This window comes from Rana temporaria, chromosome 4 (assembly GCF_905171775.1).
Source record: "Rana temporaria chromosome 4, aRanTem1.1, whole genome shotgun sequence".
Classification (NCBI taxonomy): Eukaryota; Metazoa; Chordata; class Amphibia; order Anura; family Ranidae; genus Rana; species Rana temporaria.
Window position 1 is genome coordinate 17,677,439 of NC_053492.1, and position 23,463 is coordinate 17,700,901.

The 23,463-nt window shown below is 44.9% G+C and overlaps 1 protein-coding gene across 8 annotated transcripts in view; it reads left to right on the plus strand.

Annotated features, from left to right (window-relative positions):
- Window positions 1-7,617: 7,617 nt before the first annotated feature.
- LOC120935999 (WAP four-disulfide core domain protein 3-like) overlaps window positions 7,618-23,463 on the plus strand; it is a 43,943-nt gene continuing 28,097 nt past the window's right edge. For 4 of the 8 annotated variants that reach the window (XM_040348070.1, XM_040348068.1, XM_040348065.1 and 1 more), the window contains exons 1-3: window positions 7,619-7,763; window positions 18,405-18,569; window positions 20,333-20,482. In XM_040348070.1, the coding sequence (XP_040204004.1) occupies window positions 7,658-7,763; window positions 18,405-18,569; window positions 20,333-20,482 (421 nt within the window). In that variant the 5' untranslated portion in view covers window positions 7,619-7,657. Of the gene's footprint in view, window positions 7,764-18,404; window positions 18,570-20,332; window positions 20,483-23,463 lie in introns of all 8 variants that reach the window. The other 4 variants (XM_040348067.1, XM_040348069.1, XM_040348064.1 and 1 more) reach the window with 4 other exon arrangements.

The following is a 23,463-nucleotide window of genomic DNA, read 5'->3' on the forward strand; positions in this document are numbered from 1 at the left end:
GTGTCTCTCCCATATTCAACCTTGTGTGTCTCTCCCATATGCAGCCTTGTGTGTCTCTCCCATATTCAACCTTGTGTGTCTCTCCCATATTCAACCTTGTGTGTCTCTCCCATATTCAACCTTGTGTGTCTCTCCCATATGCAGCCTTGTGTGTCTCTCCCGTATTCAGCCTTGTGTGTCTCTCCCATATTCAATCTTGTGTGTCTCTCCCATATTCAACCTTGTGTGTCTCTCCCAAATTGAGCCTAGTGTGTCTCTCCCATATTCAACCTTGTGTGTCTCTCCCATATGCAGCCTTGTGTGTCTCTCCCATATGCAGCCTTGTGTGTCTCTCCCTTATGCAGCCTTGTGTGTCTCTCCCTTATGCAGCCTTGTGTGTCTCTCCCTTATGCAGCCTTGTGTGTCTCTCCCATATGCAGCCTTGTGTGTCTCTCCCATATGCAGCCTTGTGTGTCTCTCCCATATGCAGCCTTGTGTGTCTCTCCCATATGCAGCCTTGTGTGTCTCTCCCATATGCAGCCTTGTGTGTCTCTCCCATATGCAGCCTTGTGTGTCTCTCCCATATGCAGTTTTGTGTAGGTCTCCCCCCTGCCGTCTAGTTGTTTGGCGCTCGGGGAACATATCAGCTTTCATTTGAATAGCTGTGTGTTCCCCAATGCTGGGACGGGTGATCTGTCTATCAAAGTGCCCGGACAAGGGGGAGGGGCTATATATGACAACGCGTGGCGGGGAACACACAGCTATTCAAATAAAAGCTGATATGTTCCGAGCACCGAACAACTAGACGGTGGCAGCAGCTCTCCTCCAGTGGCATGTTTTACATACCCAAGGACAGCTCTCCTCTCCGCCCCCTCTCAGTCTCCGCCTGCACTCTGCCCCCTCTCAGAGGAAGAAAAAAAAGTATCGGAGAAGCATCGGGAGCATTTGCGCGAGTACTTGCAAATGCTCAGTATCGGTACCGATACTAGTATCGGGACAACCCTAGTGCTTATTAACCACTTCCTTACTGGGCACTTAAACCCCTTCCTGACCAGAGGACTTTTTGCGATTCGGCACTGCGTCGCTTTAACTGACAATTGCGCGGTCGTGCGACGTGGCTCCCAAACAAAATTAACGTCCTTTTTTCCCCACAAATAGAGCTTTCTTTTGGTGGTATTTGATCACCTCTGCGGTTTTTATTTTTTGCGCTATAAACAAAAATAGAGCGACAATTTTGAAAAAAAATAAAATATTTTTACTTTGTTGCTATAATAAATAGCTCAATTTTTTTTTTTACGTTTTTTTTTATCCTCAGTCTAGGCCGATACGTATTCTACATATTTTTAGTAAAAAAAAAAAAAAAATCGCAATAAGCGACTGGTTTGCGCAAAAGTTATAGCGCCTACAAAATAAGGGACAGAATTATTATTTTTTTTATTTTTTTTTTTTACTAGAAATGGCGGCGATCTGCGATTTTTATTGGGACTGCGACGTTATGGCGGACACATCGGACACTTTTGACACATTTTTGGCGCCATTCACATTTATACTGCAATCAGTGCTATAAATATGCACTAATTACTGTATAAATGCTTTTTTTTTTACTAGAAATGGCGGCGATCTGCGATTTTTATTGGGACTGCGACGTTATGGCGGACACATCGGACACTTTTGACACATTTTTGGCGCCATTCACATTTATACTGCAATCAGTGCTATAAATATGCACTAATTACTGTATAAATGTGACTGGCAGGGAAGGGGTTAACACTAGGGGGTGAGGAAGGGGTTAAATGTGTACCCTAATTAGTGTTCTAACTGTGGGGGAAGGGGGGTGACTGGGGGGGTGACTGATCTGTGTCTCTATGTACAAGAGACACAGATCCGTCTCCTCTCTCCCCTGACAGCACCGCTGTCTGCGAGAGCCGGGAATGAGAGATGATCTCATATGTAAACATATGAGATCATCTCTCATTGGCCGCACAGATCGCCTAGGAAACGGCCGCTCCGATTGGCCGTTCACGGCGATCTGTGACTGGCTGTGTCCGAGGGACACGGCCAGCACAGCAGTTCCCCGCTGCGCGCTCGGGAGCGCGCGCGGGGAACGCGAAAAGGGGAGGCCGTAAAAAGACGGCCTGTTAGGGATTGGGAGCCGCGCTGAGGCCGTACAAAGTCGTACGGCCGTCAGCAAGTGGTTAAGTAAAAAATACACTAAAGTTAATATTAGTGCACACAAACACAATATAATACCCACTTTATTGGTAAAATATAAAGATGAGGTTCAAAATTTAAAAATTCTGCACGCCCCTGAAACTGTGAAACCTCTGTACCCAAAATTATCCATATCTGATGCTTTAAATGCCTTAACAGTTTATCAGTTAACCATGAATGATGACTCAAAAGTATTCCTCTCACTTACAATCACACAGGTCTTCTTTAAAGAGACATCAGGTATATTAGGCAGCAAATGTCCCTTTTGGACTCCACTGAAGGTAATGTTGTACCTTCATTAAATGTAACCATATTGCTACACTTAGAGGCTCCTCTCTTCTCTTTTATACTCAGTTGTGACATGACGCTACTCTTATTTTAAGACATCACTTGTATATCAAGGCAAAATTTATTAAAACATTTTGCTTGTCTTGCAAAATGCTCTCAAACCAAGTTATTCTCAATTATTTTTTTTATAATTATATTTATAATAATTATTATTTTTTTTATTTTTTTTGGCTGCCTTAACCACAGCCTAATGGACCAGCTTGGTGCAAATGGGATATAAGGACATACACATATCGTGGGATATGAGGCCATACACATACCATCTGGATATAAAGCTGTACACATACCGCCAAGATATAAGGATGTACACATACTGCCTGGATTTAAGGACGTACAAATACCACCAGGCTATAAGGAGGTACACATTCCATCGGGATATAAGGACGTACACATACTGCCAGGATATAAGGACGTACACATACTGCCAGGATATAAGGACGTACACATACCACTGGATATATGGACGTACACATACCACCGGATATAAGGACGTACACATAGCACCGGATATAAGGACGTACACATACCGCCTGGATATAAGGATGTACACATACTGCCTGGGTATAAGGACATACACATACCACCTGGTTATAAGGAAATACACATACCGCCTGGGTATAAGGCCATACACATAACGCCACGATATAAGGATGTACACATAACACTGTGATATAAGGATGTACACATACCACAGAGATATAAGGATGTACACATAACGCCATGATATAAGGATGTACACATAACACTGTGATATAAGGATGTACACATAACACTGTGATATAAGGATGTACACATAACACTGTGATATAAGGATGTACACAAACCACCGAGATATAAGGATTTACACATACCACCGGCATAAAAGGATGCACAAATACCACCAGGATATAAGGATGTACAAATACCACCAGGATATAAGGACGTACATGTACAGCTGGGATATAAGGACGTACATATACCACCGGGATATAAGGACGTAGATGTACAGCTGGGATATAAGGACGTACATGTACAGCTGGGATATAAGGACGTACATATACCACCGGGATATAAGGACGTACATGTACAGCTGGGATATAAGGACGTACATATACCACCGGGATATAAGGACGTAGATGTACAGCCGGGATATAAGGACGTACATGTACAGCTGGGATATAAGGACGTACATATACCACCGGGATATAAGGACGTACATATACCACCGGGATATAAGGACGTAGATGTACAGCCGGGATATAAGGACGTACATGTACAGCTGGGATATAAGGACGTACATGTACAGCTGGGATATAAGGACGTACATATACCACCAGGATATAAGGACGTACATGTACAGCTGGGATATGAGGACGTACATATACCACCGGGATATAAGGACGTACATGTACAGCCAGGATATAAGGACGTACATGTACAGTCAGCCGGGATATAAGGACGTACATGTACAGCTGGGATATAAGGACGTACATATACCACCAGGATATAAGGACGTACATGTACAGCTGGGATATGAGGACGTACATATACCACCGGTATACAAGGATGTACATGTACAGCTGGGATATAAGGATGTACACATACCACCGGGATATAAAGACGTACAAATACCGTTGTAATATAGGGAAGTACACATACCACCAGATATAAGGTGCTGGAACCAGGAATGATTTCATGAAAAATTAACAAAAATACACAATTAAAATGAATTACCGTAATAAATATAACAAATATAAAGATAGAAATGTAAAAAAAAAATATAGAGCCCAATAAAATGTATTTTCATGTAGTAATACATGTGACTATTATAAGCTGCTAAATAAGACTTGGTAGTAATCCCCTGTACAACGACAGCAAAAGAAGTCAATCGGGTAAGCTGAAAGACAGCCCGGAGCTAGGACCAAGGGGACTCGGTGGAGGGCCCACATGACTCAGTGAACAGGGCCCAAATTAACCATCGGCTACTCAGGGGGCCCGGGGGTGCGGAGAGAGGAGTTGATAAAAGGGTAAGTCCCCGCCCCCAGGGCAAGCAGAGCGCGCAGGAAAGTTCCCACCCACCCTCCCCTGTTGTTGATGTTCCTTTTCGGTGGTTTGAGTTGTATGTCAGTGTTGTGGTGTTGCGTGTTGTTTGTGTTTGCTTGTTTCTCCGTAGGTTTGCAAGGGATTGTCGTGGCAGCGGCGAGGTTTGGTCTCTGCGGGTGAAGGAGGAGCCGTGTTAAAATAAATGATTAAAGACCTGTCGGTGACAGGGGATATGATGATGCCCAGAGAACGGAGGTTACCTGGGGAATGAGTATGGAGCACTGCGGTCGGGAGGGTCTTTGAGCCAGCATCGGCTTGAGGCCTGACAGAAGGGCACGAGGGACCGCAGTGCAATAGAGAAGTTATATGGTTATATGTATATATGTTTATATATACAGTTAGTGTTTTACAGTTAGAGGCTTTTGCCTGCGGAGACCAACGTCAGTTCAGTTAGTATGACAGGTGTGTTTACGTTAAAAATGTTAAATTATTATTACCTTTAATAAAACAGGCTGCTACGGCCTATTATTTACCCAACAAAATGGTGTGGTCTCCATGTTAATGGGGAAGAAGGTTGGGGGTTGGTTATGGGTAAATTAAGTTGGGTTAGTAGTACATCTGTTATACTAGAGTCATGCACATGTGCTGATAGAAGACATGCAAGAAAAGACACGGACAAGAGGAAAAAGCAGAATGAATTGTCAGATGCTTTTTTCAGTCTGCTGCTCCATCATCACTGTCCGGGGGGAGAGGGTGACGAGGCTATATTGCTTTACTGCAGTAAAAGACATTTAGGTCACCCACTGGCCTGTGTAGTCTATCAGAGCTGTTAAAACTCCAAAGACTCAATGCCTGGACAGAAATGCAAATTTTTGGATTACTAAGAGTAAAGAATCTTCTTTTGCAATCATCCATCGTATAGGAGCAGATTCCGCCCTGTTCTGAGTGCCTCCCTTCCTTCTACCATATAAAAGCCCAAGGTCTAATAATACTCTCCAGTGCCATTATAGTGACCCAGTTATGCAATCAGAAGTGGCCAAGTACATAAGAAGCTTTTTCTTTTGCAATCATATATACAGTGGCTTGCAAAAAGTATTCACCCCCCCTTGGCTTTTTACCTATTTTGTTACATTACAGCTCAATGTTTTTTTTTTTTTATCTGAATTATATGTGATGGATCAGAACACAATAGTCTAAGTCGGTGAAGTAAAATTAGAAAAATATAGACATAAAACTATTCTTCAGAAATAAAAAACTGATAATTGGCATGTGCGTATGTATTCACCTCCTTTGTTATGAAGCCCATAATAAGCTCTGGTGCCACCAATTACCTTCAAAAGTCACATAATTTGTGAAATGATGTCCACCTGTGTGCAATCTAAGTGTCACATGATCTGTCATTACATAGACACACCTTTTTGAAAGGCCCCAGAGGCTGCAACACCTAAGCAAGAGGCACCACTAACCAAACACTTCCATGAAGACCAAGGAACTCTCCAAACAAGTAAGGGACAATGTTGTTGAGAAGTACAAGTCAGGGTTAGGTTTTAAAAAAAATATTAAAAATCTTTGATGATCCCTAAGAGCGCCATCAAATCTATAATAACCAAATGGAAAGAACATGGCACAACAGAAAACCTGCCAAGTGACGGCCACACACCAAAACTCACAGCCCGGGCAAGGAGGGCATTAATCAGAGAGGCGGCACAGAGACCTAAGGTAACCCTGGAGGAGCTGCAGAGTTCCACAGCAGAGACTGGAGTACATAGGACGACAATAAGCCGTACGCTCCATAGAGTTGGGCTTTATGGCAGAGTGGCGAGAAGAAAGCCATTACTTTCAGCAAAATACAAAATGGCACATTTTTTGTTTGTGAAAAGGCACGTGGGAGACTCCCAAAATGTATGGAGGAAGGTGCTCTGGTCTGATGAGACTAAAATTGAACTTTTTGGCCATCAAAGAAAACGCTATGTCTGGTGCAAACCCAACACATCACATCACCCAAAGAACACCATCCCCACTGTGAAACATGGTGGTGGCAGCATCATGCTGTGGGGATGTTTTTCAGCAATCAGGACTGGGAAACTAGTCAGAGTTGATGGAAAGATGGATGGTGCTAAATATAGGGATATTCTTGAACAAAACCTGTACCACTCGGTGTGTGATGTGAGGCTAGGACGGAGGTTCACCTTCCAGCAGGACAATGACCCCAAACACACTGCTAAAGCAACACTTGAGTGGTTTAAGGGCAAACCTGTAAATGTGTTGGAATGGCCTAGTCAAAGCCCAGACCTCAATCCAATAGAAAATCTGTGGTCAGACTTAAAGATTGTTGTTCACAAGCGCAAACCATCCAATTTGAAGGAGCTGGGGCAGTTTTGCAAGGAGGAATGGGCAAAAATCCCAGTGGTAAGATGTGGCAAGCTCATAGAGACTTATCCAAAGCGACTTGGAGCTGCGAGAGCAGCAAAAGGTGGCTCTACAAAGTATTGCCTTTAGGGGGGGGTGAATAGTTATGCACATTGACTTTTTCTGTTATTTTGTCCTATTTGTTGTTTGCTTCACAATAAGAAAAAAAAAACGTCAAAGTTGTGGACACGTTCTGTAAATTAAATGATGCAAATCCTCAAATAATTCATGTTAATTCCAGGTTGTGAGGCAACAAAACATGAAAAATGCCAGGGGGGGGGGGGTGAATACTTTTGCAAGTGGTACTAAGTTCTACCCTGTTCCTGGTGCCTCCCTTTCTTCTTCGTCATTCAGTCTATATAAAAGGCCATGGCCAAGTACTGTATGTTCCACCATAGAGTCCTCTCTTGCAATCATCCATGGTATATGAGCAGGTTCTCCCTGTTCTCAGTGCCTCCCTCCCTTCCATATAAGAACCCAAGACCAATTAAAGTCACCTATGTCATTATAAGGACCCAGTTATGCATTTAGAATTTGTCTAAGTACGTAAGAAGCTTTTTCTTTTGCAATCATCATTATGTGAGGTTCAACCCTGTTTCTTGTGCCTCCCTTCTTTCTTCCTCATTCAGTCTATATAAAAGCCTCCTCATTTCACAAGACTTCTCAGAGAGATTTATAGGAATTGAACATGTCTCCAGAGACCGGATCCCTTCTGCTACTCCTCCTGTTCTGTGCGGGAGCCACTGCTGTCAATCTAACCACTGCACACCCCAGCGCAGATAAAGAAGCTTCGGGTTAGTATTCAAAATAATGTAAAATACAGGTGATGTATATGTCTTGGATATATTGACCTCTTTCCAACCCCCTCCCAGTAGATGTACTGTGAGTGGGTGACGCTGCGGTATAGTTACTGGTTTTCGCTGCTGACCCGTGCTGTGATTGGGCACAGCATGAGTTTTGCATCAGGTTTCATCCAGTCATTTTGGCTGAAACCTGCTGATGAGCTGTGTCCAATCACAGCCAGAATTCTGTGTTTACAAACACACACAACTCTGTGTACACTGAACAGGGATCTGGCTGTTTCTTCTCCCTGGAAAGCAGGGAGAAAAATTAGCCAGGTCTGTTAGTAGAAGCAGCACACGTTACATTTGTTAGGCACACAGTTAACCCCTTGATTGCCCCTTGACGTTAACCCCTTTTCAGCCACTGTCATTAGTACAGTGTTGGTGTACAGTATTATCACTGATCAATGTATTAGTGTCACTAGCAACGTCAGTGTCAGTTACTGTAGTGACCCTCTCAGCCAGCCTCTGTGAGCACCAGATTGTCCTCCACATTATTACAGTTCCACTATAAGTCACTGATCACTGCCATTATAACGTATAATGTCTATAGCTGCATAAATTCCAGTATATATATATACAACATAGTTGGTAGACACTATAGCTTTCATACAAAGCAATTAATATACACTTATTGGGATTTTTGTTCTTTTTTTTTACCAAAGTCATGTAGCAGAATACATTTTGGCTTAAATGCATGAAGAAATTCGTTTTTTTTTTTGTTTGTTTTTTTACAGTTAATTTTATAGTTATTTAAGATTTTTTGCCTGTACTCACTGTATAAGATGACCCCCCTTCCGAGGCTTCCGACGCTTCATATTTCTTCCTTCTGGAGCCATATTCTTCTTCATTCTTGCGGGAGCTGGAGCCAATCACGGCGAGCGATGTATTCTATTAATGAATACAAAGTCTGCTTGGATTGGCAGAGGCTGTAACATCATCAGCCCACGCCTCTCTGACTCTCAAAGTCAATCCGAGCAGGCTACTGTATGTAGCCTGCTCGGATTGGCAGAGGTTGTTGCTCCAATCCGAGCAGGCTCTGTATTCATTTGAATACATCGCTCACCGGGATTGGCTAAGCGGTATATACTGTATGTAGCCGAACTTACATACAGTATTACCGCACATCCAGCAGGCATCCGAGCAGCTGACCCGGCGTATAAGACGACCTCTGCTTTTTGGCCAGTTTTTTTAAGTGTCAGGTCTCGAACACACGGTCGTTTTCCTCGCCAGAATCCATCAAGAAACTTGGTGGCAGAGCTTTTTTGCCGAGGAAAACGGTCGTGTGTATGTTTTTCATCGAGGAACTCGACGAGAATAAAAGAGAACAAGTTCTCTTTTTCCTCGACGGGAGTCTCAATTTCCTTGTCGTGTTCCTCGTCGGACTGGTTTTCGACAAGAATCACGTTCGTGTGTATGCTAAGAAACCCGCGCATGCTCAGAATAAAGTATGAGACGGGAGCGCACCTTCGGTAAAATTAGCGTTTGTAATGGAGATAGCGCATTTGTCACGCTGTAACAGACTGAAAAGTGCAAATTGTCTCTTACCAAACTTTTACTTAACAGGCAGTAACATGAGATTAGCAAAAGCAGCCCCAAGGGTTGTGCCAGTGGAATCGAACTTCCCCTGCCGTCGTATGTGTTGTACGTCACCGCGTTTGAGAACGAGGAGATTTGGTCTTGACAGCGTGTACGCAAAGAAAGCTTGTCAAGTTTCTCCACAAGCCTGACAAGGAACTCGTCGAGGAAAACGATGTTTTATTTACGACGAGTTCCTCGGTCGTGTGTACGAGGCCTTAAAGGTAGTCTTATACGCCAGCAAATACAGTATATAATATTTGCTTTTAAATCCAGTGGTGATAAAATACCACCAAAAGAAAGCTCTATTGGTGCTGAAAAATATACATTTCATTTGTGTACAGTGTTGCATGACCGGGCAATTGCCAGTTAAAATAGATCAGTGCTAAACATCAAAAAATGCAGAGGACGTGAAGAAGGTAATACCTCCCGGAGGTCAAGTGGTTAGCAATTAAAATGTAAACAAACCTATTATATGTCTAAAGAGAGTTGTACAATGTATATACTCATTCATCAATGACAACGGGTGAAAAACTTCTTCCAATACTTTTTTAATTTTGTTCTGGGTAGAAATGGTAAAGGTTTAGAGCAGTGGTGGTCAACTTACTTGATATAAGGGTCCTTAATTACCCAAAGTGAAGAAATATCATCAGAACACCAAGGATTTCTCAAAAGGGTCCAGAGCTTTATTCCACAGTCACATGATAAATATACAGCAACGTTTCGGAGCCATGCAGGACCCCTTCGTCGGGTAAGTGACCTTGCCTGACGAAGGGGCACTCCGTGCATCCGAAACGTTGCTCTATATTTATCATGTGACCACGGAATAAAGCTTTGGACCCTTTTGAGGAGTCCTTGGTGTGCTGATGACATTTCTTCACTTTGATTATCCATGGTTTCCAGTCTATGGTAAATGCAGCACCCAACATCACTGAACAGCCATTTTTCTTAAATATGTGTGGGGTTCGGTTCACACTAGAATTTGCGAACAGGCTAAAAATTTGTGCGATGTCTATGGGACACGAACATGAAAAATCAAAGGTGCTCATTTTAAAGGCTTATTTGCATGGTATTGTCATAAAATAAGTGTTTGGGGACCTGGGTCCTGCCCCAGGGGACATGTATCAATGCAAAAAAAAGTTTTAAAAACTGCCATTTTTTCAGGAGCAGTGATTTTAATAATGCTTAACGTGAAATATTCCCTTAAATGTTGTGCCTGGGGGGGTGTCTATAGTATGCCTGTAAAGTGGCACATTTATCCTGTGTTTAGAACAGTCCCTGCAGCAAAATTAAATTTCTAAAGGAAAAAAATTGCGGCTAATTGTTGGGTCTCGGCAATAAAGATAAAAGTAATTAAAAAAAAGCCATAGGTTCCCCCCAGTCCATTACCAGGCCCTTTGGGTCTGGTATGAATATTAAGGGGAACCCCAAACCAAAATAAAAAATAAATAAAAGCGTGGGGGTCCCCCCAATTTCCATACCAGACCCTTCAGCTCTGGTATGGATATTAAGGGGAACCCTGCACCATTTTTTTTTAAAAGAATGGCATAAGGGTCCACCTCAAAATCCATACCAGACCTTTCAGACAAGGCCATCCAGTTACGTCACTGGGTGGCCCCGCCCTCAGCTATATAACAGCTGTCACAGCGGGAGACGCATCAGTGGGCGGGAGCCGCCCATGGAGGCAGAGCTGTTGCGTTTTTTTTTTCAGGGGGCGCGAGTTGAATGGACATCGTTGGACCTTTTTAATTATTTTTTTAATTATTTTAATAAGGGACTTGTCCCGAAGTGTCTCCTGCCTTTTTTTTATCATTTTGACACTTTTTTTTGGTGAAATGGTAGGGGTACAATGTACCATTACCATTTCACATAGGGGGGAGCCAGGATCTGGGGGTCCCCTTGTTAAAGCCCCCGTCGGCAGACCCCCACAACTACCAGGCTAGGGTTGTGGGGATGTGGCCCTTGTCCCCATCAACATGGGGACAAGGTACATTTTTTTCTAACAACCTAGAGAATAAAATGGCGGTCATTGCAATACTTTTTGTCACACAGTATTTGCGCAGCGGTCTTAAAAGCACACTTCAACACGTCATGCTTCCAAATTGCACCCACTCGTGGAATGGTAACAAACTGTTACCCCTCAAAATCTCCATAGGTGACGTTTACAATTTTTTACAGGTTGCATGTTTTGAGTTACAGAGGAGGTCTGGGGCTAGAATTATTGCTCTCGCACTACCGATTGTGGCGATACCTCACAAATTTTGGTTTGAACACAGTTTGAGTTTCTGTGGAGCTCAGCGCCGGACCAGAAGTCAAGTTACAGTGCCTTGCAAAAGTATTCACCCTCTTAGCTCAAAATATGGGATGATGCTCTAGAGGCCGCAGACGAAGGAGAATCTTGTCTCCTGATACTGCTGGACCTAAGCGCGGCTTTTGACACTGTAGACCACGGACTACTACTGGCTAGGCTAGCTGAAGTAGCCGGAGTCGCTGAATGTGTTTTACCCTGGTTCTCCTCCTTCTTGGAAAACCGATCACAAATAGTGAAACTGGGGTCTTTCACTTCTGAAAAACGTACGGTGTCATGCGGAGTACCTCAGGGATCTCCCTTATCGCCCGTATTGTTTAATATATCTATCTTCGCCCTCTCTTTGAAATCATCAGTAACCAGAAGTTACTTTACCACTCCTATGCAGACGACACACAACTGTATTTCCGCATCTGCAACAAAAAGGATCAGTCTCTTGGACTAGAGAAATGCCTCACTCTAATAGATAACTGGATGACAAACAGTTATCTTAAACTCAATGGTTCGAAAACAGAACTTCTCCTGTTTCACGCTAACCGGAAAAATCACCCCGCGTCAACATGGACTCCCCCACCCATTCTGGGTAAAACTATCACCCCTAGCACCAAAGTCAAAAGTCTCGGAGTCATTTTCGATACCTACATGACAATGGATGCACAAATAGGGTCAGTAGTCAGCGGATCCCACCATCTGCTGCGCCTACTACGCAGACTCACGCCCTTTATCCCGAAAGAGGACATTGCAGTCGTGGTGGGAACAATCATCAATTCCAGACTCGACTACGCAAATGCCCTCTATCTAGGACTCCCCAAATACCAAATCACTCGTCTGCAAGTCGTTCAAAATACGGCCGCTCGACTAGTGACTGGGAAAAAAACATGGGAATCAATCTCACCTTCACTGAGATCCCTTCATTGGTTGCCAGTAAAAGACAGAATCACTTTCAAGGCACTCTGTCTAATACATAAGTGTATTCAAGGAAACGCCCCCCAATATCTATGCGAAAAAATAAAAGCCCATAACCCCAATCGCATTCTGCGATCCACCAATCAAAACCTCCTCCAGATACCCAAAGCCAGATACAAGTCCAAAGGAGATCGAAGATTTGCAGTCCAGGGACCTCGCCTGTGGAATGCACTACCAACCACCATCCAACTGGATGAGAACCACTCGGCCTTCAGGAGAGGGATTAAAACCCATCTCTTCTGAGGTCAAGGGGTTCCTTACCCATGAAATGGATACAGCGCCCAGAGGCAATTCAGTTCGCATGTGTTGCGCTTTACAAGTCTCTCTCTCTCTCTTAGCATTTTTCATGTTTTGTTGCTTACAACCTGGAATTAGAATGGATTGTTTGAGGATTTGCATCATTTATTTTACAGAAAATGCCCACAACTTTGGAGATTTTTTTTTATTGTGAAGCAAACCACAATAACAGAAAAAGTCAGTGGGGTAGATTCAAGTAGGGGAGCGCACTACTACGGCGGCGCAGCGTACTGTTTTTACACTACGCCTCCGTAAATTACTTGAGCAACGCTTCATTCACAAAGCATTTGCTCCGTAATTTGCGGCGGCGTTTCGTAAAAGTGGCCGGCGTAAGCGCGCGTATTTCGACGAACGCAAACAACGTATCGAGGTTTCTGAATACAGAAAGTCGATACGCCGGCGCTACTTAGCAATTACGCTGCGTATCTATGGATACGCAGGCGTAATTGCTACCTGTTATCACCCCAATGTGCATAACTATTCACCCCCCTAAAGTCAATACTTTGTAGAGCCACCTTTTGGGACTATCACAGCTCCAAGTAGCTTTGGATAAGTCTCTATGAGCTTAACACATCTTACCACTGGGAATTTTGCCCATTCCTCTTCGAAAAACTGCTCCAACTCCTTCAAGTTGGGTGGTTTGCGCTTGTGAACAGCAATCTTTAAGTCTGACCACAGATTTTCTATTGGATTGAGGTCAGGGCTTTGACTAGGCCATTCCAACACATTTACATGTTTCCCCTTAAACCACTCAAGTGTTGCTTTAGCAGTGTGTTTGGGGTCATTGTCCTGCTGGAAGGCGAACCTTTGTCCTAGCCTCAAATCACACACAGAGTGACTTGCTCAAGAATATCCTATCTATCTTTCCCTCAGCTCTGACCAGTTTCCCAGTCCTGACTGCTGAAAAACATCCCCACAGCATGATGCTGCCACCACCATGTTTCACAGTGGGGATGGTGTTCTTTGGGTGATGTGATGTGTTGGGCTTGCGCCAGACATAGCGTTTTCTTTGATGGCCAAACAGTTCAATTTTAGTCTCATCAGACCAGAGCACCTTCCTCCATACATTTTGGGAGTTGCCCACATGCCTTTTCGCAAACTCAAAGTGTGCCATTTTGTTTTTTGCTGAAAGTAATGGCTTTCTTCTGGCCACTCTGATATAAAGCTCAACTCTATGGAGCGTATGGCTTATTGTCGTCCTATGTACAGATACTCCAGTCTCTGCTGTGGAACTCTGCAGCTCCTCCAGGGTTACCTTAGGTCTCTGTGCTGCCTCTCTGATTAATGCCCTCCTTGCCCAGTCCGTGAGTTTTGGTGTGCGGCCGTCTCTTGGCAGGTTTGCTGTTGTGCCGTGTTCTTTCCATTTGGTTATGATAGATTTGATGGGGCTCCTAGGGATCATCAAATATTTGGATATTTTTTTATAACCTAGCCATGACTTGTAAGAGTTCCTTGGTCTTCATGGCAGTGTTTGGTTAGTGGTGCCTCTTGCTTAGGTGTTGCAGCCTCTGGGGCCTTTCAAAAAGGTGTGTCTATGTAACGACAGATCATGTGACACTCAGATTACACACAGGGGGACATCATTTCACTAATTATGTGACTTCTGAAGGTAATTGGTTGCACTCCACAGAAACCCACACTATATGGCTAAACTGTATAGACCTCTAACCATCACACTTCTAATGCCGCGTACACACGATCGGTTAAACCAATGAGAATGGTCTGATGGACCGTTTTCATCGGTCAAAACCGATCGTGTGTGGGCGCCATCGGTTAGTTAACCATCGGTTAAAAAAAGGCAACTTGTTTTAAAATTAACTGATGGATTCCTAACCGATAGGACAAAAACGATAGTTAGTAGGCACAACCATTGGTTAAAAATCCACGCCTTGCTCAGAATCAAGTCGACGCATGCTTGGAAGCATTGAACTTCGTTCTTTTCAGCACATTGTGTTTTACGTCACCGCGTTTTGACACGATCGTTTTTTTAACCGATGGTGTGTAGGTGCGACAGGCCATCAGTCAGCTTCATTGGTTAACCGATGAAACCGGTCCATCGGTCCGTTCTCATCGAATGGATTGATCGTGTGTATGTGGCATTAGGCGTTGCCCCACTGTCTGTAGCTATAACATCCTCTACTCCTCTGGGAAATCTTTTCTCATGATTTTGGGCAGGTTTATGGGATTTTGTGCCCATTTGTGTGGTCAGGAACTGATGTTTAACCACTTAAGACCCGGACCATTATGCAGGTAAAGGACCTGGCCCCTTTTTGCGATTCGGCACTATGTCGCTTTAACTGACGATTTCGCAGTCGTGCGATGTGGCTCCCAAACAAAATTGGCGTCCTTTTTTTTCCCCACAAATAGAGCTTTCTTTTGGTGGTCTTTGATCACCTCTGCGGTTTTTATTTGTTGCGCTATAAACAAAAATAGAGCGACAATTTTAAAAGAAATGCAATATTTTTAAATTTTTGCTATAATAAATATCCCCCAAAAATATATGAAAAATGTTTTTTTCCTCAGTTTAGGCCGATACGTATTCTTCTACATATTTTTGGTAAAAAAAATCGCAATAAGCGTTTATTGATTGGTTTGCGCAAAAGTTATAGCGTTTACAAAATAGGGGATAGTTTTATGCCATTTTTATTAATAATTTTTTTACTAGTAATGGCGGCGATCAGCGTTTTTTTTCGTGACTGCGACATTATGGTGGACACATCGGACATTTTTGACACATTTTTGGGACTATTGTCATTTTCACAGCGAAAAGTGCTATAAAAATGCATTGATTACTGTGAAAATGACAATGGCAGTGAAGGGGTTAACCACTAGGGGGCGCTAAAGGGGTTAAGTGTGTCCTGTTGTGTGTTTCTTACTGTAGGGGGGCATGGACGTGTGATGTCACTGATCGTCGTTCCCTATGACAGGGAACAGACGAACAGTGACAAGCCACAGAGAAGAACGGGGAAAGGTTTGTTTACACTCACCTCTCCCCGTTCTTCAGCTCCTGTGACCCGATCGCAGGACACCGGCGGCGATCGGGTCCCGCGGGCGTGGTAACGGAGCTTCGGACCTGGTTGCGAGCGGGCTGGCGGCGGTGCTCGCAACCCATGGCTGGGTTCTTAAAGGGGACGTACATGTACGCCCTTGTGCCGAGCTGTGCCATTCTGTCGACGTATATCGTCGTGCGGCGGTCCTTAACCACTTAACCCCCGGACCATATTGCTGGTCAAAGACCAGAGCACTTTTTGTAATTCGGTACTGCGACGCTTTAACTGACAATTGCGCGGTCGTGCGACGTGGCTCCCAAACAAAATTGGCGTCCTTTTTTCCCCACAAATAGAGCTTTCTTTTGGGGGTATTTGATCACCTCTGCGGTTTTTAGTTTTTGCGCTATAAACAAAAATAGAGCGACAATTTTGAAAAAAAATACAATTTTTTACTTTTTGCTATAATAAACATCCCCTAAAAATATATAAAAAACATTTTTTTTCCTCAGTTTAGGCCGATACGTATTCTTCTACATATTTTTCGTAAAAAAAAATCGCAATAAGCGTTTATTGATTGGTTTGCGCAAAAGTTATAGCGTTTACAAAATAGGGGGTATTTTTTGGCATTTTTATAAAAAAAAAAATTACTAGTAATGGCGGCGATCATCGATTTTTTTTCGGTATTGTGACATTATGGTGGACACTTTTGACACATTTTTGGGACCATTGGCATTTTTATAGCTATCAGTGCTATAAAAATGCATTGGATTACTATAAAAATGCCACTGGCAGTGAATGGTGTTAACACTAGGGGGCGGGGAAGGGGTTAAGTATGTTCCCTGGGTGTGTTCTAACTGTAGGGGGGGTGGCCTCACTACGGGAAATGACTGATCTTCTGTTCATACATTGTATGAACAGAAAATCAGCATTTCTCTCCCTGACAGGACCAGGAGCTGCTTAGTGGCCTGCGCGAGAGCCGACGTATAGCTACGGGCTCTCGCGCAGGGAAGCTGACCTGCCGCCGTAAAATGACGGCGGCTGGTCGGCAAGTAGTTAAGTGGTTAATGAGAATACTTCACAATCAGCATTTCAATTCATCCCAAAGGTGTTCAGTAGGGTTGAAGTCCAAAGGTGTTCAGTAGGGTTGAGGTCCGAAGGTGTTCAGAAGGGTTGAGGTCCGAAGGTGTTCAGAAGGGTTGAGGTCCGAAGGTGTTCAGAAGGGTTGAGGTCCGAAGGTGTTCAGTAGGGTTGAGGTCCGAAGGTGTTCAGTAGGGTTGAAGTCCAAAGGTGTTCAGAAGGGTTGAGGTCCGAAGGTGTTCAGAAGGGTTGAGGTCCGAAGGTGTTCAGAAGGGTTGAGGTCCGAAGGTGTTCAGAAGGGTTGAATTCCAATGGTGTTCAGTAGGGTTGAGGTCAATTCTCTGTTCAGGCCATTCCAGTTCCTCCACACCAAACTGGTCAAACCATGGCCCAGATTCAGGTACATCTGCGCGATATTTGCGGGGGAGCAGGGCAACGATTTTGCCCTGCGCCCCCGCAAATATTTTGCGCTGCCCTCGATTCACGGAGCAGTAGCTCCGTAAATTGCGAGGGCGCGCCGGCAAACTTGCCCGGCGTAAGCGCGCGCAATGTAAATGATCCCGCCGGGGGCGGGAATCATTTAAATTAGGCACGCTCCCGCGCCGAGCGTACAGCGCATGCTCCGTCGGGAAACTTTCCCGACGTGCATTGCGGCAAATGACGTCGCAAGGACGTCATTTGCTTCAAAGTGAACGTGAATGGCATCCAGCGCCATTCACAAATCACTTACGCAAACAACGTGAAATTCAAATTTCACGTCGCGGGAGCGGCGGCTATACTTTAGCATTGGCTGCCCCTACTATTAGAAGGGGCAGCCTTGCGCTAAAGTTGCCGTACGGAAACTCCGTACCTGGCTTGCGTGGGGCCCGCGCAAGTTTGTGAATCAGTTGGTAGTATGCAATTTGCATACTACACGCTGATCACAATGGGAGCGCCCCCTAGCGGCACACGCAAGAATGCAGCCTAAAATCTGCGAGGCATAAGAGCCTTATGCCGCGCAGATTTTAGGCTGCAGTCGGTGTAACGAGGTTCCTGAATCAGGAGCACTCGTTACACAGGAGCAAGTAAGCACTTGCGCCGTGTAACTTATGGTTACACGGGCACAATTGCTTCTTGAATCTGGGCCCATGTTTTTATGAAACTGTCTTCCCCAAACCGTTACCACAAAGTTGGAAGCACAATTGTCTGTATACAGTAATGTCCGTCAAAGAACATTTCACGCACATGTGCTTGATTTTATGCACCTGGTTTTGGATGTACAACAAACTTATACAGCAATGTGATGGTGGGGTGTTTACAAACGTATGGCCATGTACTGATCTGCTATAAAATGGAGTTCTAAGCAAATATCTATGGTTCATCTCATAATCCCCTCAGGTACCCCCATCCTTCGGGAGAAACCCGGAAAGTGTCCTGCAAATGTGGACTTCCCGGTTGATGGTTCCACGTTGAAGAAGGAATGTAAGAGAGACAGAGACTGCAAACTGGAATTGAAGTGCTGCTTCTCAGGGGGTACACAACGATGTCTGCTGCCATTAGACGGTAAATGTTTACAATCTATCTGGGAATACAATGAGATCATAAAAACATGACCTGCTCTGCTGTGTGTCAGGGAGAGACATAGATTTGGGCTACTCTCCACTTTCTCCAGTAGCCCAAGCTAAAATTTACCAATACTCCTCCAAGGTAGTAATCCCACCCCTCCCCTCCCCCCCATCCCAAAGGAAGGCAAATAATACTCTGTTGTCTCTGGAAATCCTTTGTAATTGATTAAATTAAAGGGGTCGTAAAGGAAAAAACATTTTTTTTCCCTAAATAGCTTCCTTTACCTTAGTGGAGTCCTCCTTCACTTACCTCTTCCTTCCATTTTGCTTTTAAATGTCCTTATTTCTTCTCAGAAATCCTCACTTCCTGTTCTTCTATCTGTAACTACACACTGTAATGCAAGGCTTTCTTTCTGGTGTGGAGAAAGCCTCTTGAGGTTGAAGGGGGCGAGCAGGAGTGTCAGGACGACCACTAACACACAGCTGCTTTCTATCTGCAAAGTAGAGAGTGTCCTGACTTGCCTGCTTGCCCCCTCAAGAGGCTATCTCCACACCAGGGAGAAAGCCTCGCATTACTGTGTGCAGTTACAGACAGAAGAACAGGAAGTGAGGATTTCTCAGAAGAAATAAGGATATTTAAAAGCAAAATGGAAGGATGAGGTAAGTGAAGGAGGACTGCACTAAGGTAAAGGAAGCTATTTAGGGAAAACATTTTTTCCTTTACAACCCCTTTAAATGTAGTACATACAGATATAGAATATCAGTTTAAATATATAAACTTTGGATACACATAAATATTGTCTCCAGCCTGCACTTGTCATCTTTAATAGTCCCGGCCTACACTCATCACCCTTCATAGTCCCGACCTGAACTCATCACCCTTCATAGTCCCGGCCTGTACTCATCACCCTTCATAGTTCCGGCCTGAACTCATCACCCTTCATAGTTCCGACCTGAACTCATCACACTTCATAGTTCCGACCTGAACTCATCACACTTCATAGTCCCGGCCTGAACTCATCACCCTTCATAGTCCCGGCCTGCACTCATCACCCTTCATAGTCCCGGCCTGAACTCATCACCCTTCATAGTCCCGGCCTGAACTCATCACCCTTCATAGTCCCGGCCTGCACTCATCACCCATCATAGTCCCGGCCTGCACTCATCACCCTTCATAGTCCCAGCCTACACTCATCACTCTTCATAGTCCCGGCATGCACTTATCACCCGTCATAGTCCAGGCCTGAACTCATCACCCTTCAAAGTCCCGGCCTACACTCATCACCCTTCATAGTCCCAGCCTACACTCATCAACCTTCATAGTCCCGGCCTACACTCATCACCCTTCATAGTCTCGGCCGGCACTCATCACACTTCATAGTCCCGGCCTACACTCATCACCCTTCATAGTCCCGGCCTGAACTCATCACCCTTCATAGTCTGATCTGTACATATCTCTCATTATAGTCCCGGCCTGCACTCATCACCCGTCATAGTCCCGGCCTGCACTCATCACCCTTCATAGTCCCGGCCTGCACTCATCACCCTTCATAGTCCCGGCCTGCACTTATCACCCATCATAGTCCAGGCCTGAACTCATCACCCTTCATAGTCCCGGCCTACACTCATCACCCTTCATAGTCCCGGCCTGAACTCATCACCCTTCATAGTCTGATCTGTACATATCTCTCATCATAGACCAACCTTTTCTCAGTCTCTACTTCCTTCCGCCCTTATCACAACAAGTTTCTCTCTCTGCAGCCAAGGAAAATTCCTGCCCATACTTCAATAAATCACAGTGTGTACGTATCAAACCCGCACCCCAAGAGTGCCACCGTGATGACCAGTGCCAAGGCACCGAGCGATGCTGTTTTTACCAGTGCAGGCTCCAGTGCACTCCAACAGTGAAAGGTAATGGAATGTCTCTTGTGATTTGGAAATTGTTTTATACCCAAAAATATTATTACTGAAATGTATTAAGGTATTACAGTATAATCCAGTATTATATAGTGTTAAGATATATAAACCTTATTAACATTTTTGCTTGTAATTACAGTGTATATACGCACATGGGCAGCTGTAATTCCTCACACATATACATGCCGTGCTCCCAGCTTTTATGTTCAGAGAAGGTGCTTTACTGCCTAATGCAAGTATATAGTGTTGGATGTTTGCCCATTCCTCCTTGCAAAACTGCTCCAGCTCCTTCAAGTTGGATGGTTTGCACTTGTGAACAGCAATCTTTAAGTCTGACCACAGACTTTCTATTGGGTTGAGGTCTGAGCTTTGACTAGGCCATTCCAACACATTTACATGTTTCCCCTTAAACCACTCAAGTGTTGCTGTTGCTTTAGCAGTGTGTTTGGGGTCATTGTCCTGCTGGAAGGTGAACCTCCGTCCTAGCCTCAAATAACACACAGAGTGGTACAGGTTTTGATCAAGAATATCCCTGTATTTAGCACCATCCATCTTTCCCTCAACTCTGACCAGTTTCCCAGTCCCGACTGCTGAATGGGATAGAGTTCTTTGGGTGATGCGATGTGTTGGGTTTGCGCCAGACATAGCGTTTTCTTTGATGGCCAAAAAGTTCGATTTTAGTCTCATCAGACCAGAGCACCTTCCTCCATACATTTTGGGAGTCTCCCACATGCCTTTTCCCAAACTCAAAACGTGCCATTTTGTTTTTTGCTGAAAGTAATGGCTTTCTTCTGGCCACTCTGCCATAAAGCCAGGGATGGACTGGCCATAGGGACTACAGGGAGTTTCCCGGTGGGCCGATGGCTCAGTGGGCCTTTTTTAAAACAGAGATGCTGCTTGGAGGACTTTTTTTAATGCCCTGGCAGCGCCCCAGTGTGAAAGCACTCAGGCTTTCACACTGGGACTGCAGCGGAAGCGTTTTTCAGTCACTTTACAGGCGCCCAAAAGCGCCTAAAAAATGCCTCAGTGTAAAAAGGGGTCCTACACTCACCCCCTCTCTTTTACACTCACTGGCCCAGATTCAGGTAGATTTGCCCCTTTTTTACGGAGGCGCAGGGCAGCGTTTTTGCCGTGCGCCCCCGCAAATTTCCTGCGCTACCCGCGATTCACCGAGCAGTAGCTCCGTAAATTGCGTGTGCGCTGTGTAAACTTGCCCTGCGTAAGGGCGCCTAATGTAAATGATCCCGTAGGGGGCGGGAATCATTTAAATTAGGCGCGCTCCCGCGCCGAGCGTAGAGCGCATGCTCCGTCGGGAAACTTTCCCGACGTGCATTGCGGCAAATGACGTCGCAAGGATGTCATTTGCTTCCAAGTGAACTTACGCAAACGATGTGAAATTCAAATTTCACGACGCGGGAACGACGGGTATACTTTAGCATTGGCTGCCTCTACTATTAGAAGGGGCAGCCTTACGCTAAACACGCCGTACGGAAACTACGTAACTTGCGTATGCAGGGCTCGCGCAACATTGTGAATCGGTGTTAGTATGCAATTTGCATACTATACGCTGAGCACAATGGGAGCGCCCCCTAGCGGCCATCGCAAGAATGCAGCCTAAGATATGCGTGGCATAAGAGCCTTATGCCACGCAGATTTTAGGCTGCAGTCGGCGTTACGATGTTCCTGAATCAGGAGCATTCGTAACGCCGGGGCAAGTAAGCAATTGCGCTGTGTAACCTATGGTTACACAGGCGCAGTTGCTTCTTGAATCCGGGCCACTCTCTTTTTCTTACACTCAACCCCCTCTCTCACCCACCCCCTCTCACCCCCTTTCCCTCCTCCCTCTCATTCCCCTCTCTCTCACCCTCTCATGATATACAATAATGGATGTAGGGGCCTTTTGGTGGGCATGATTTTTCAGGGGGGTGGGGGCAGCATTTTATTGAATTAAAGTGGGCCGGTCTGGATGAAGTCCAGGGCCACATTTTTGTCCCAGTCCAGCCCTGCATAAAGCCCAACTCTATGGAGCGTACGGCTTATTGTCATCCTATGTACAGATACTCCAGTCTCTGCTGTGGAACTCTGCAGCTCCTCCAGGGTTACCTTAGGTGTCTGTGCTGCCTCTCTGATTAATGCCCTCCTTGCCCGGGCAGTGAGTTTTGGTGTGCGGCCGTCACTTGGCAGGTTTACTGTTGTGCCATGTTCTTTCCATTTGGTTATGATAGATTTGATGGGGCTCCTAGGGATCATCAAAGATTTGGATATTTTTTTATAACCTAACCATGACTTGTAAGAGTTCCTTGGTCTTCATGGCAGTGTTTGGTTAGTGGTGCCTCTTGCTTAGGTGTTGCACCCTCTGGGGCCTTTCAAAAAGGTGTGTCTATGTAATGACAGATCATGTGACACTTAGGCCTCGTAGACACGACCGGACATGTCCGCTGAAACTGGTCCGCCGACCAGTGTCAGCGGACAGATCCGATCGTGTGTACAGGCTAGTGGACAGATTTCCAGCAGACAAATGTTTCTTAGCATGCTAAGAAACATGTCCGCTGGGAAGCTGTCCGGCGGACATGTCCGCTGGTTAGTACGTCTAACCAGCAGACAGAAATCCCGCGCATGCGTCGAATTGATTCGACGCATGCGTGGAAGCATTGAACTCGCGCGATAGTGAACGTCGGTGTCGTCTATGTCACCACGTTCTCTGTCCGCGCGGATTTTGGTTTGATGGTGTGTACAGCCATCAGACCCAAATCTCCCAGCGGACATGTCCGATGAAAACGGTCCGGCGGACCGTTTTCATCGGACTGTCCGCTCGTCTGTACGGGGCCTTAGATTGCACACAGGTGGACATCATTTCACTAATTATGTGACTTCTGAAGGTAATCGGTTGCACCAGAGCTTTTTATGGGCTTCATAACAAAGGGGGTGAATACATACGCACATGCCAATTATCAGTTTTTATTTCTGAAGAATAG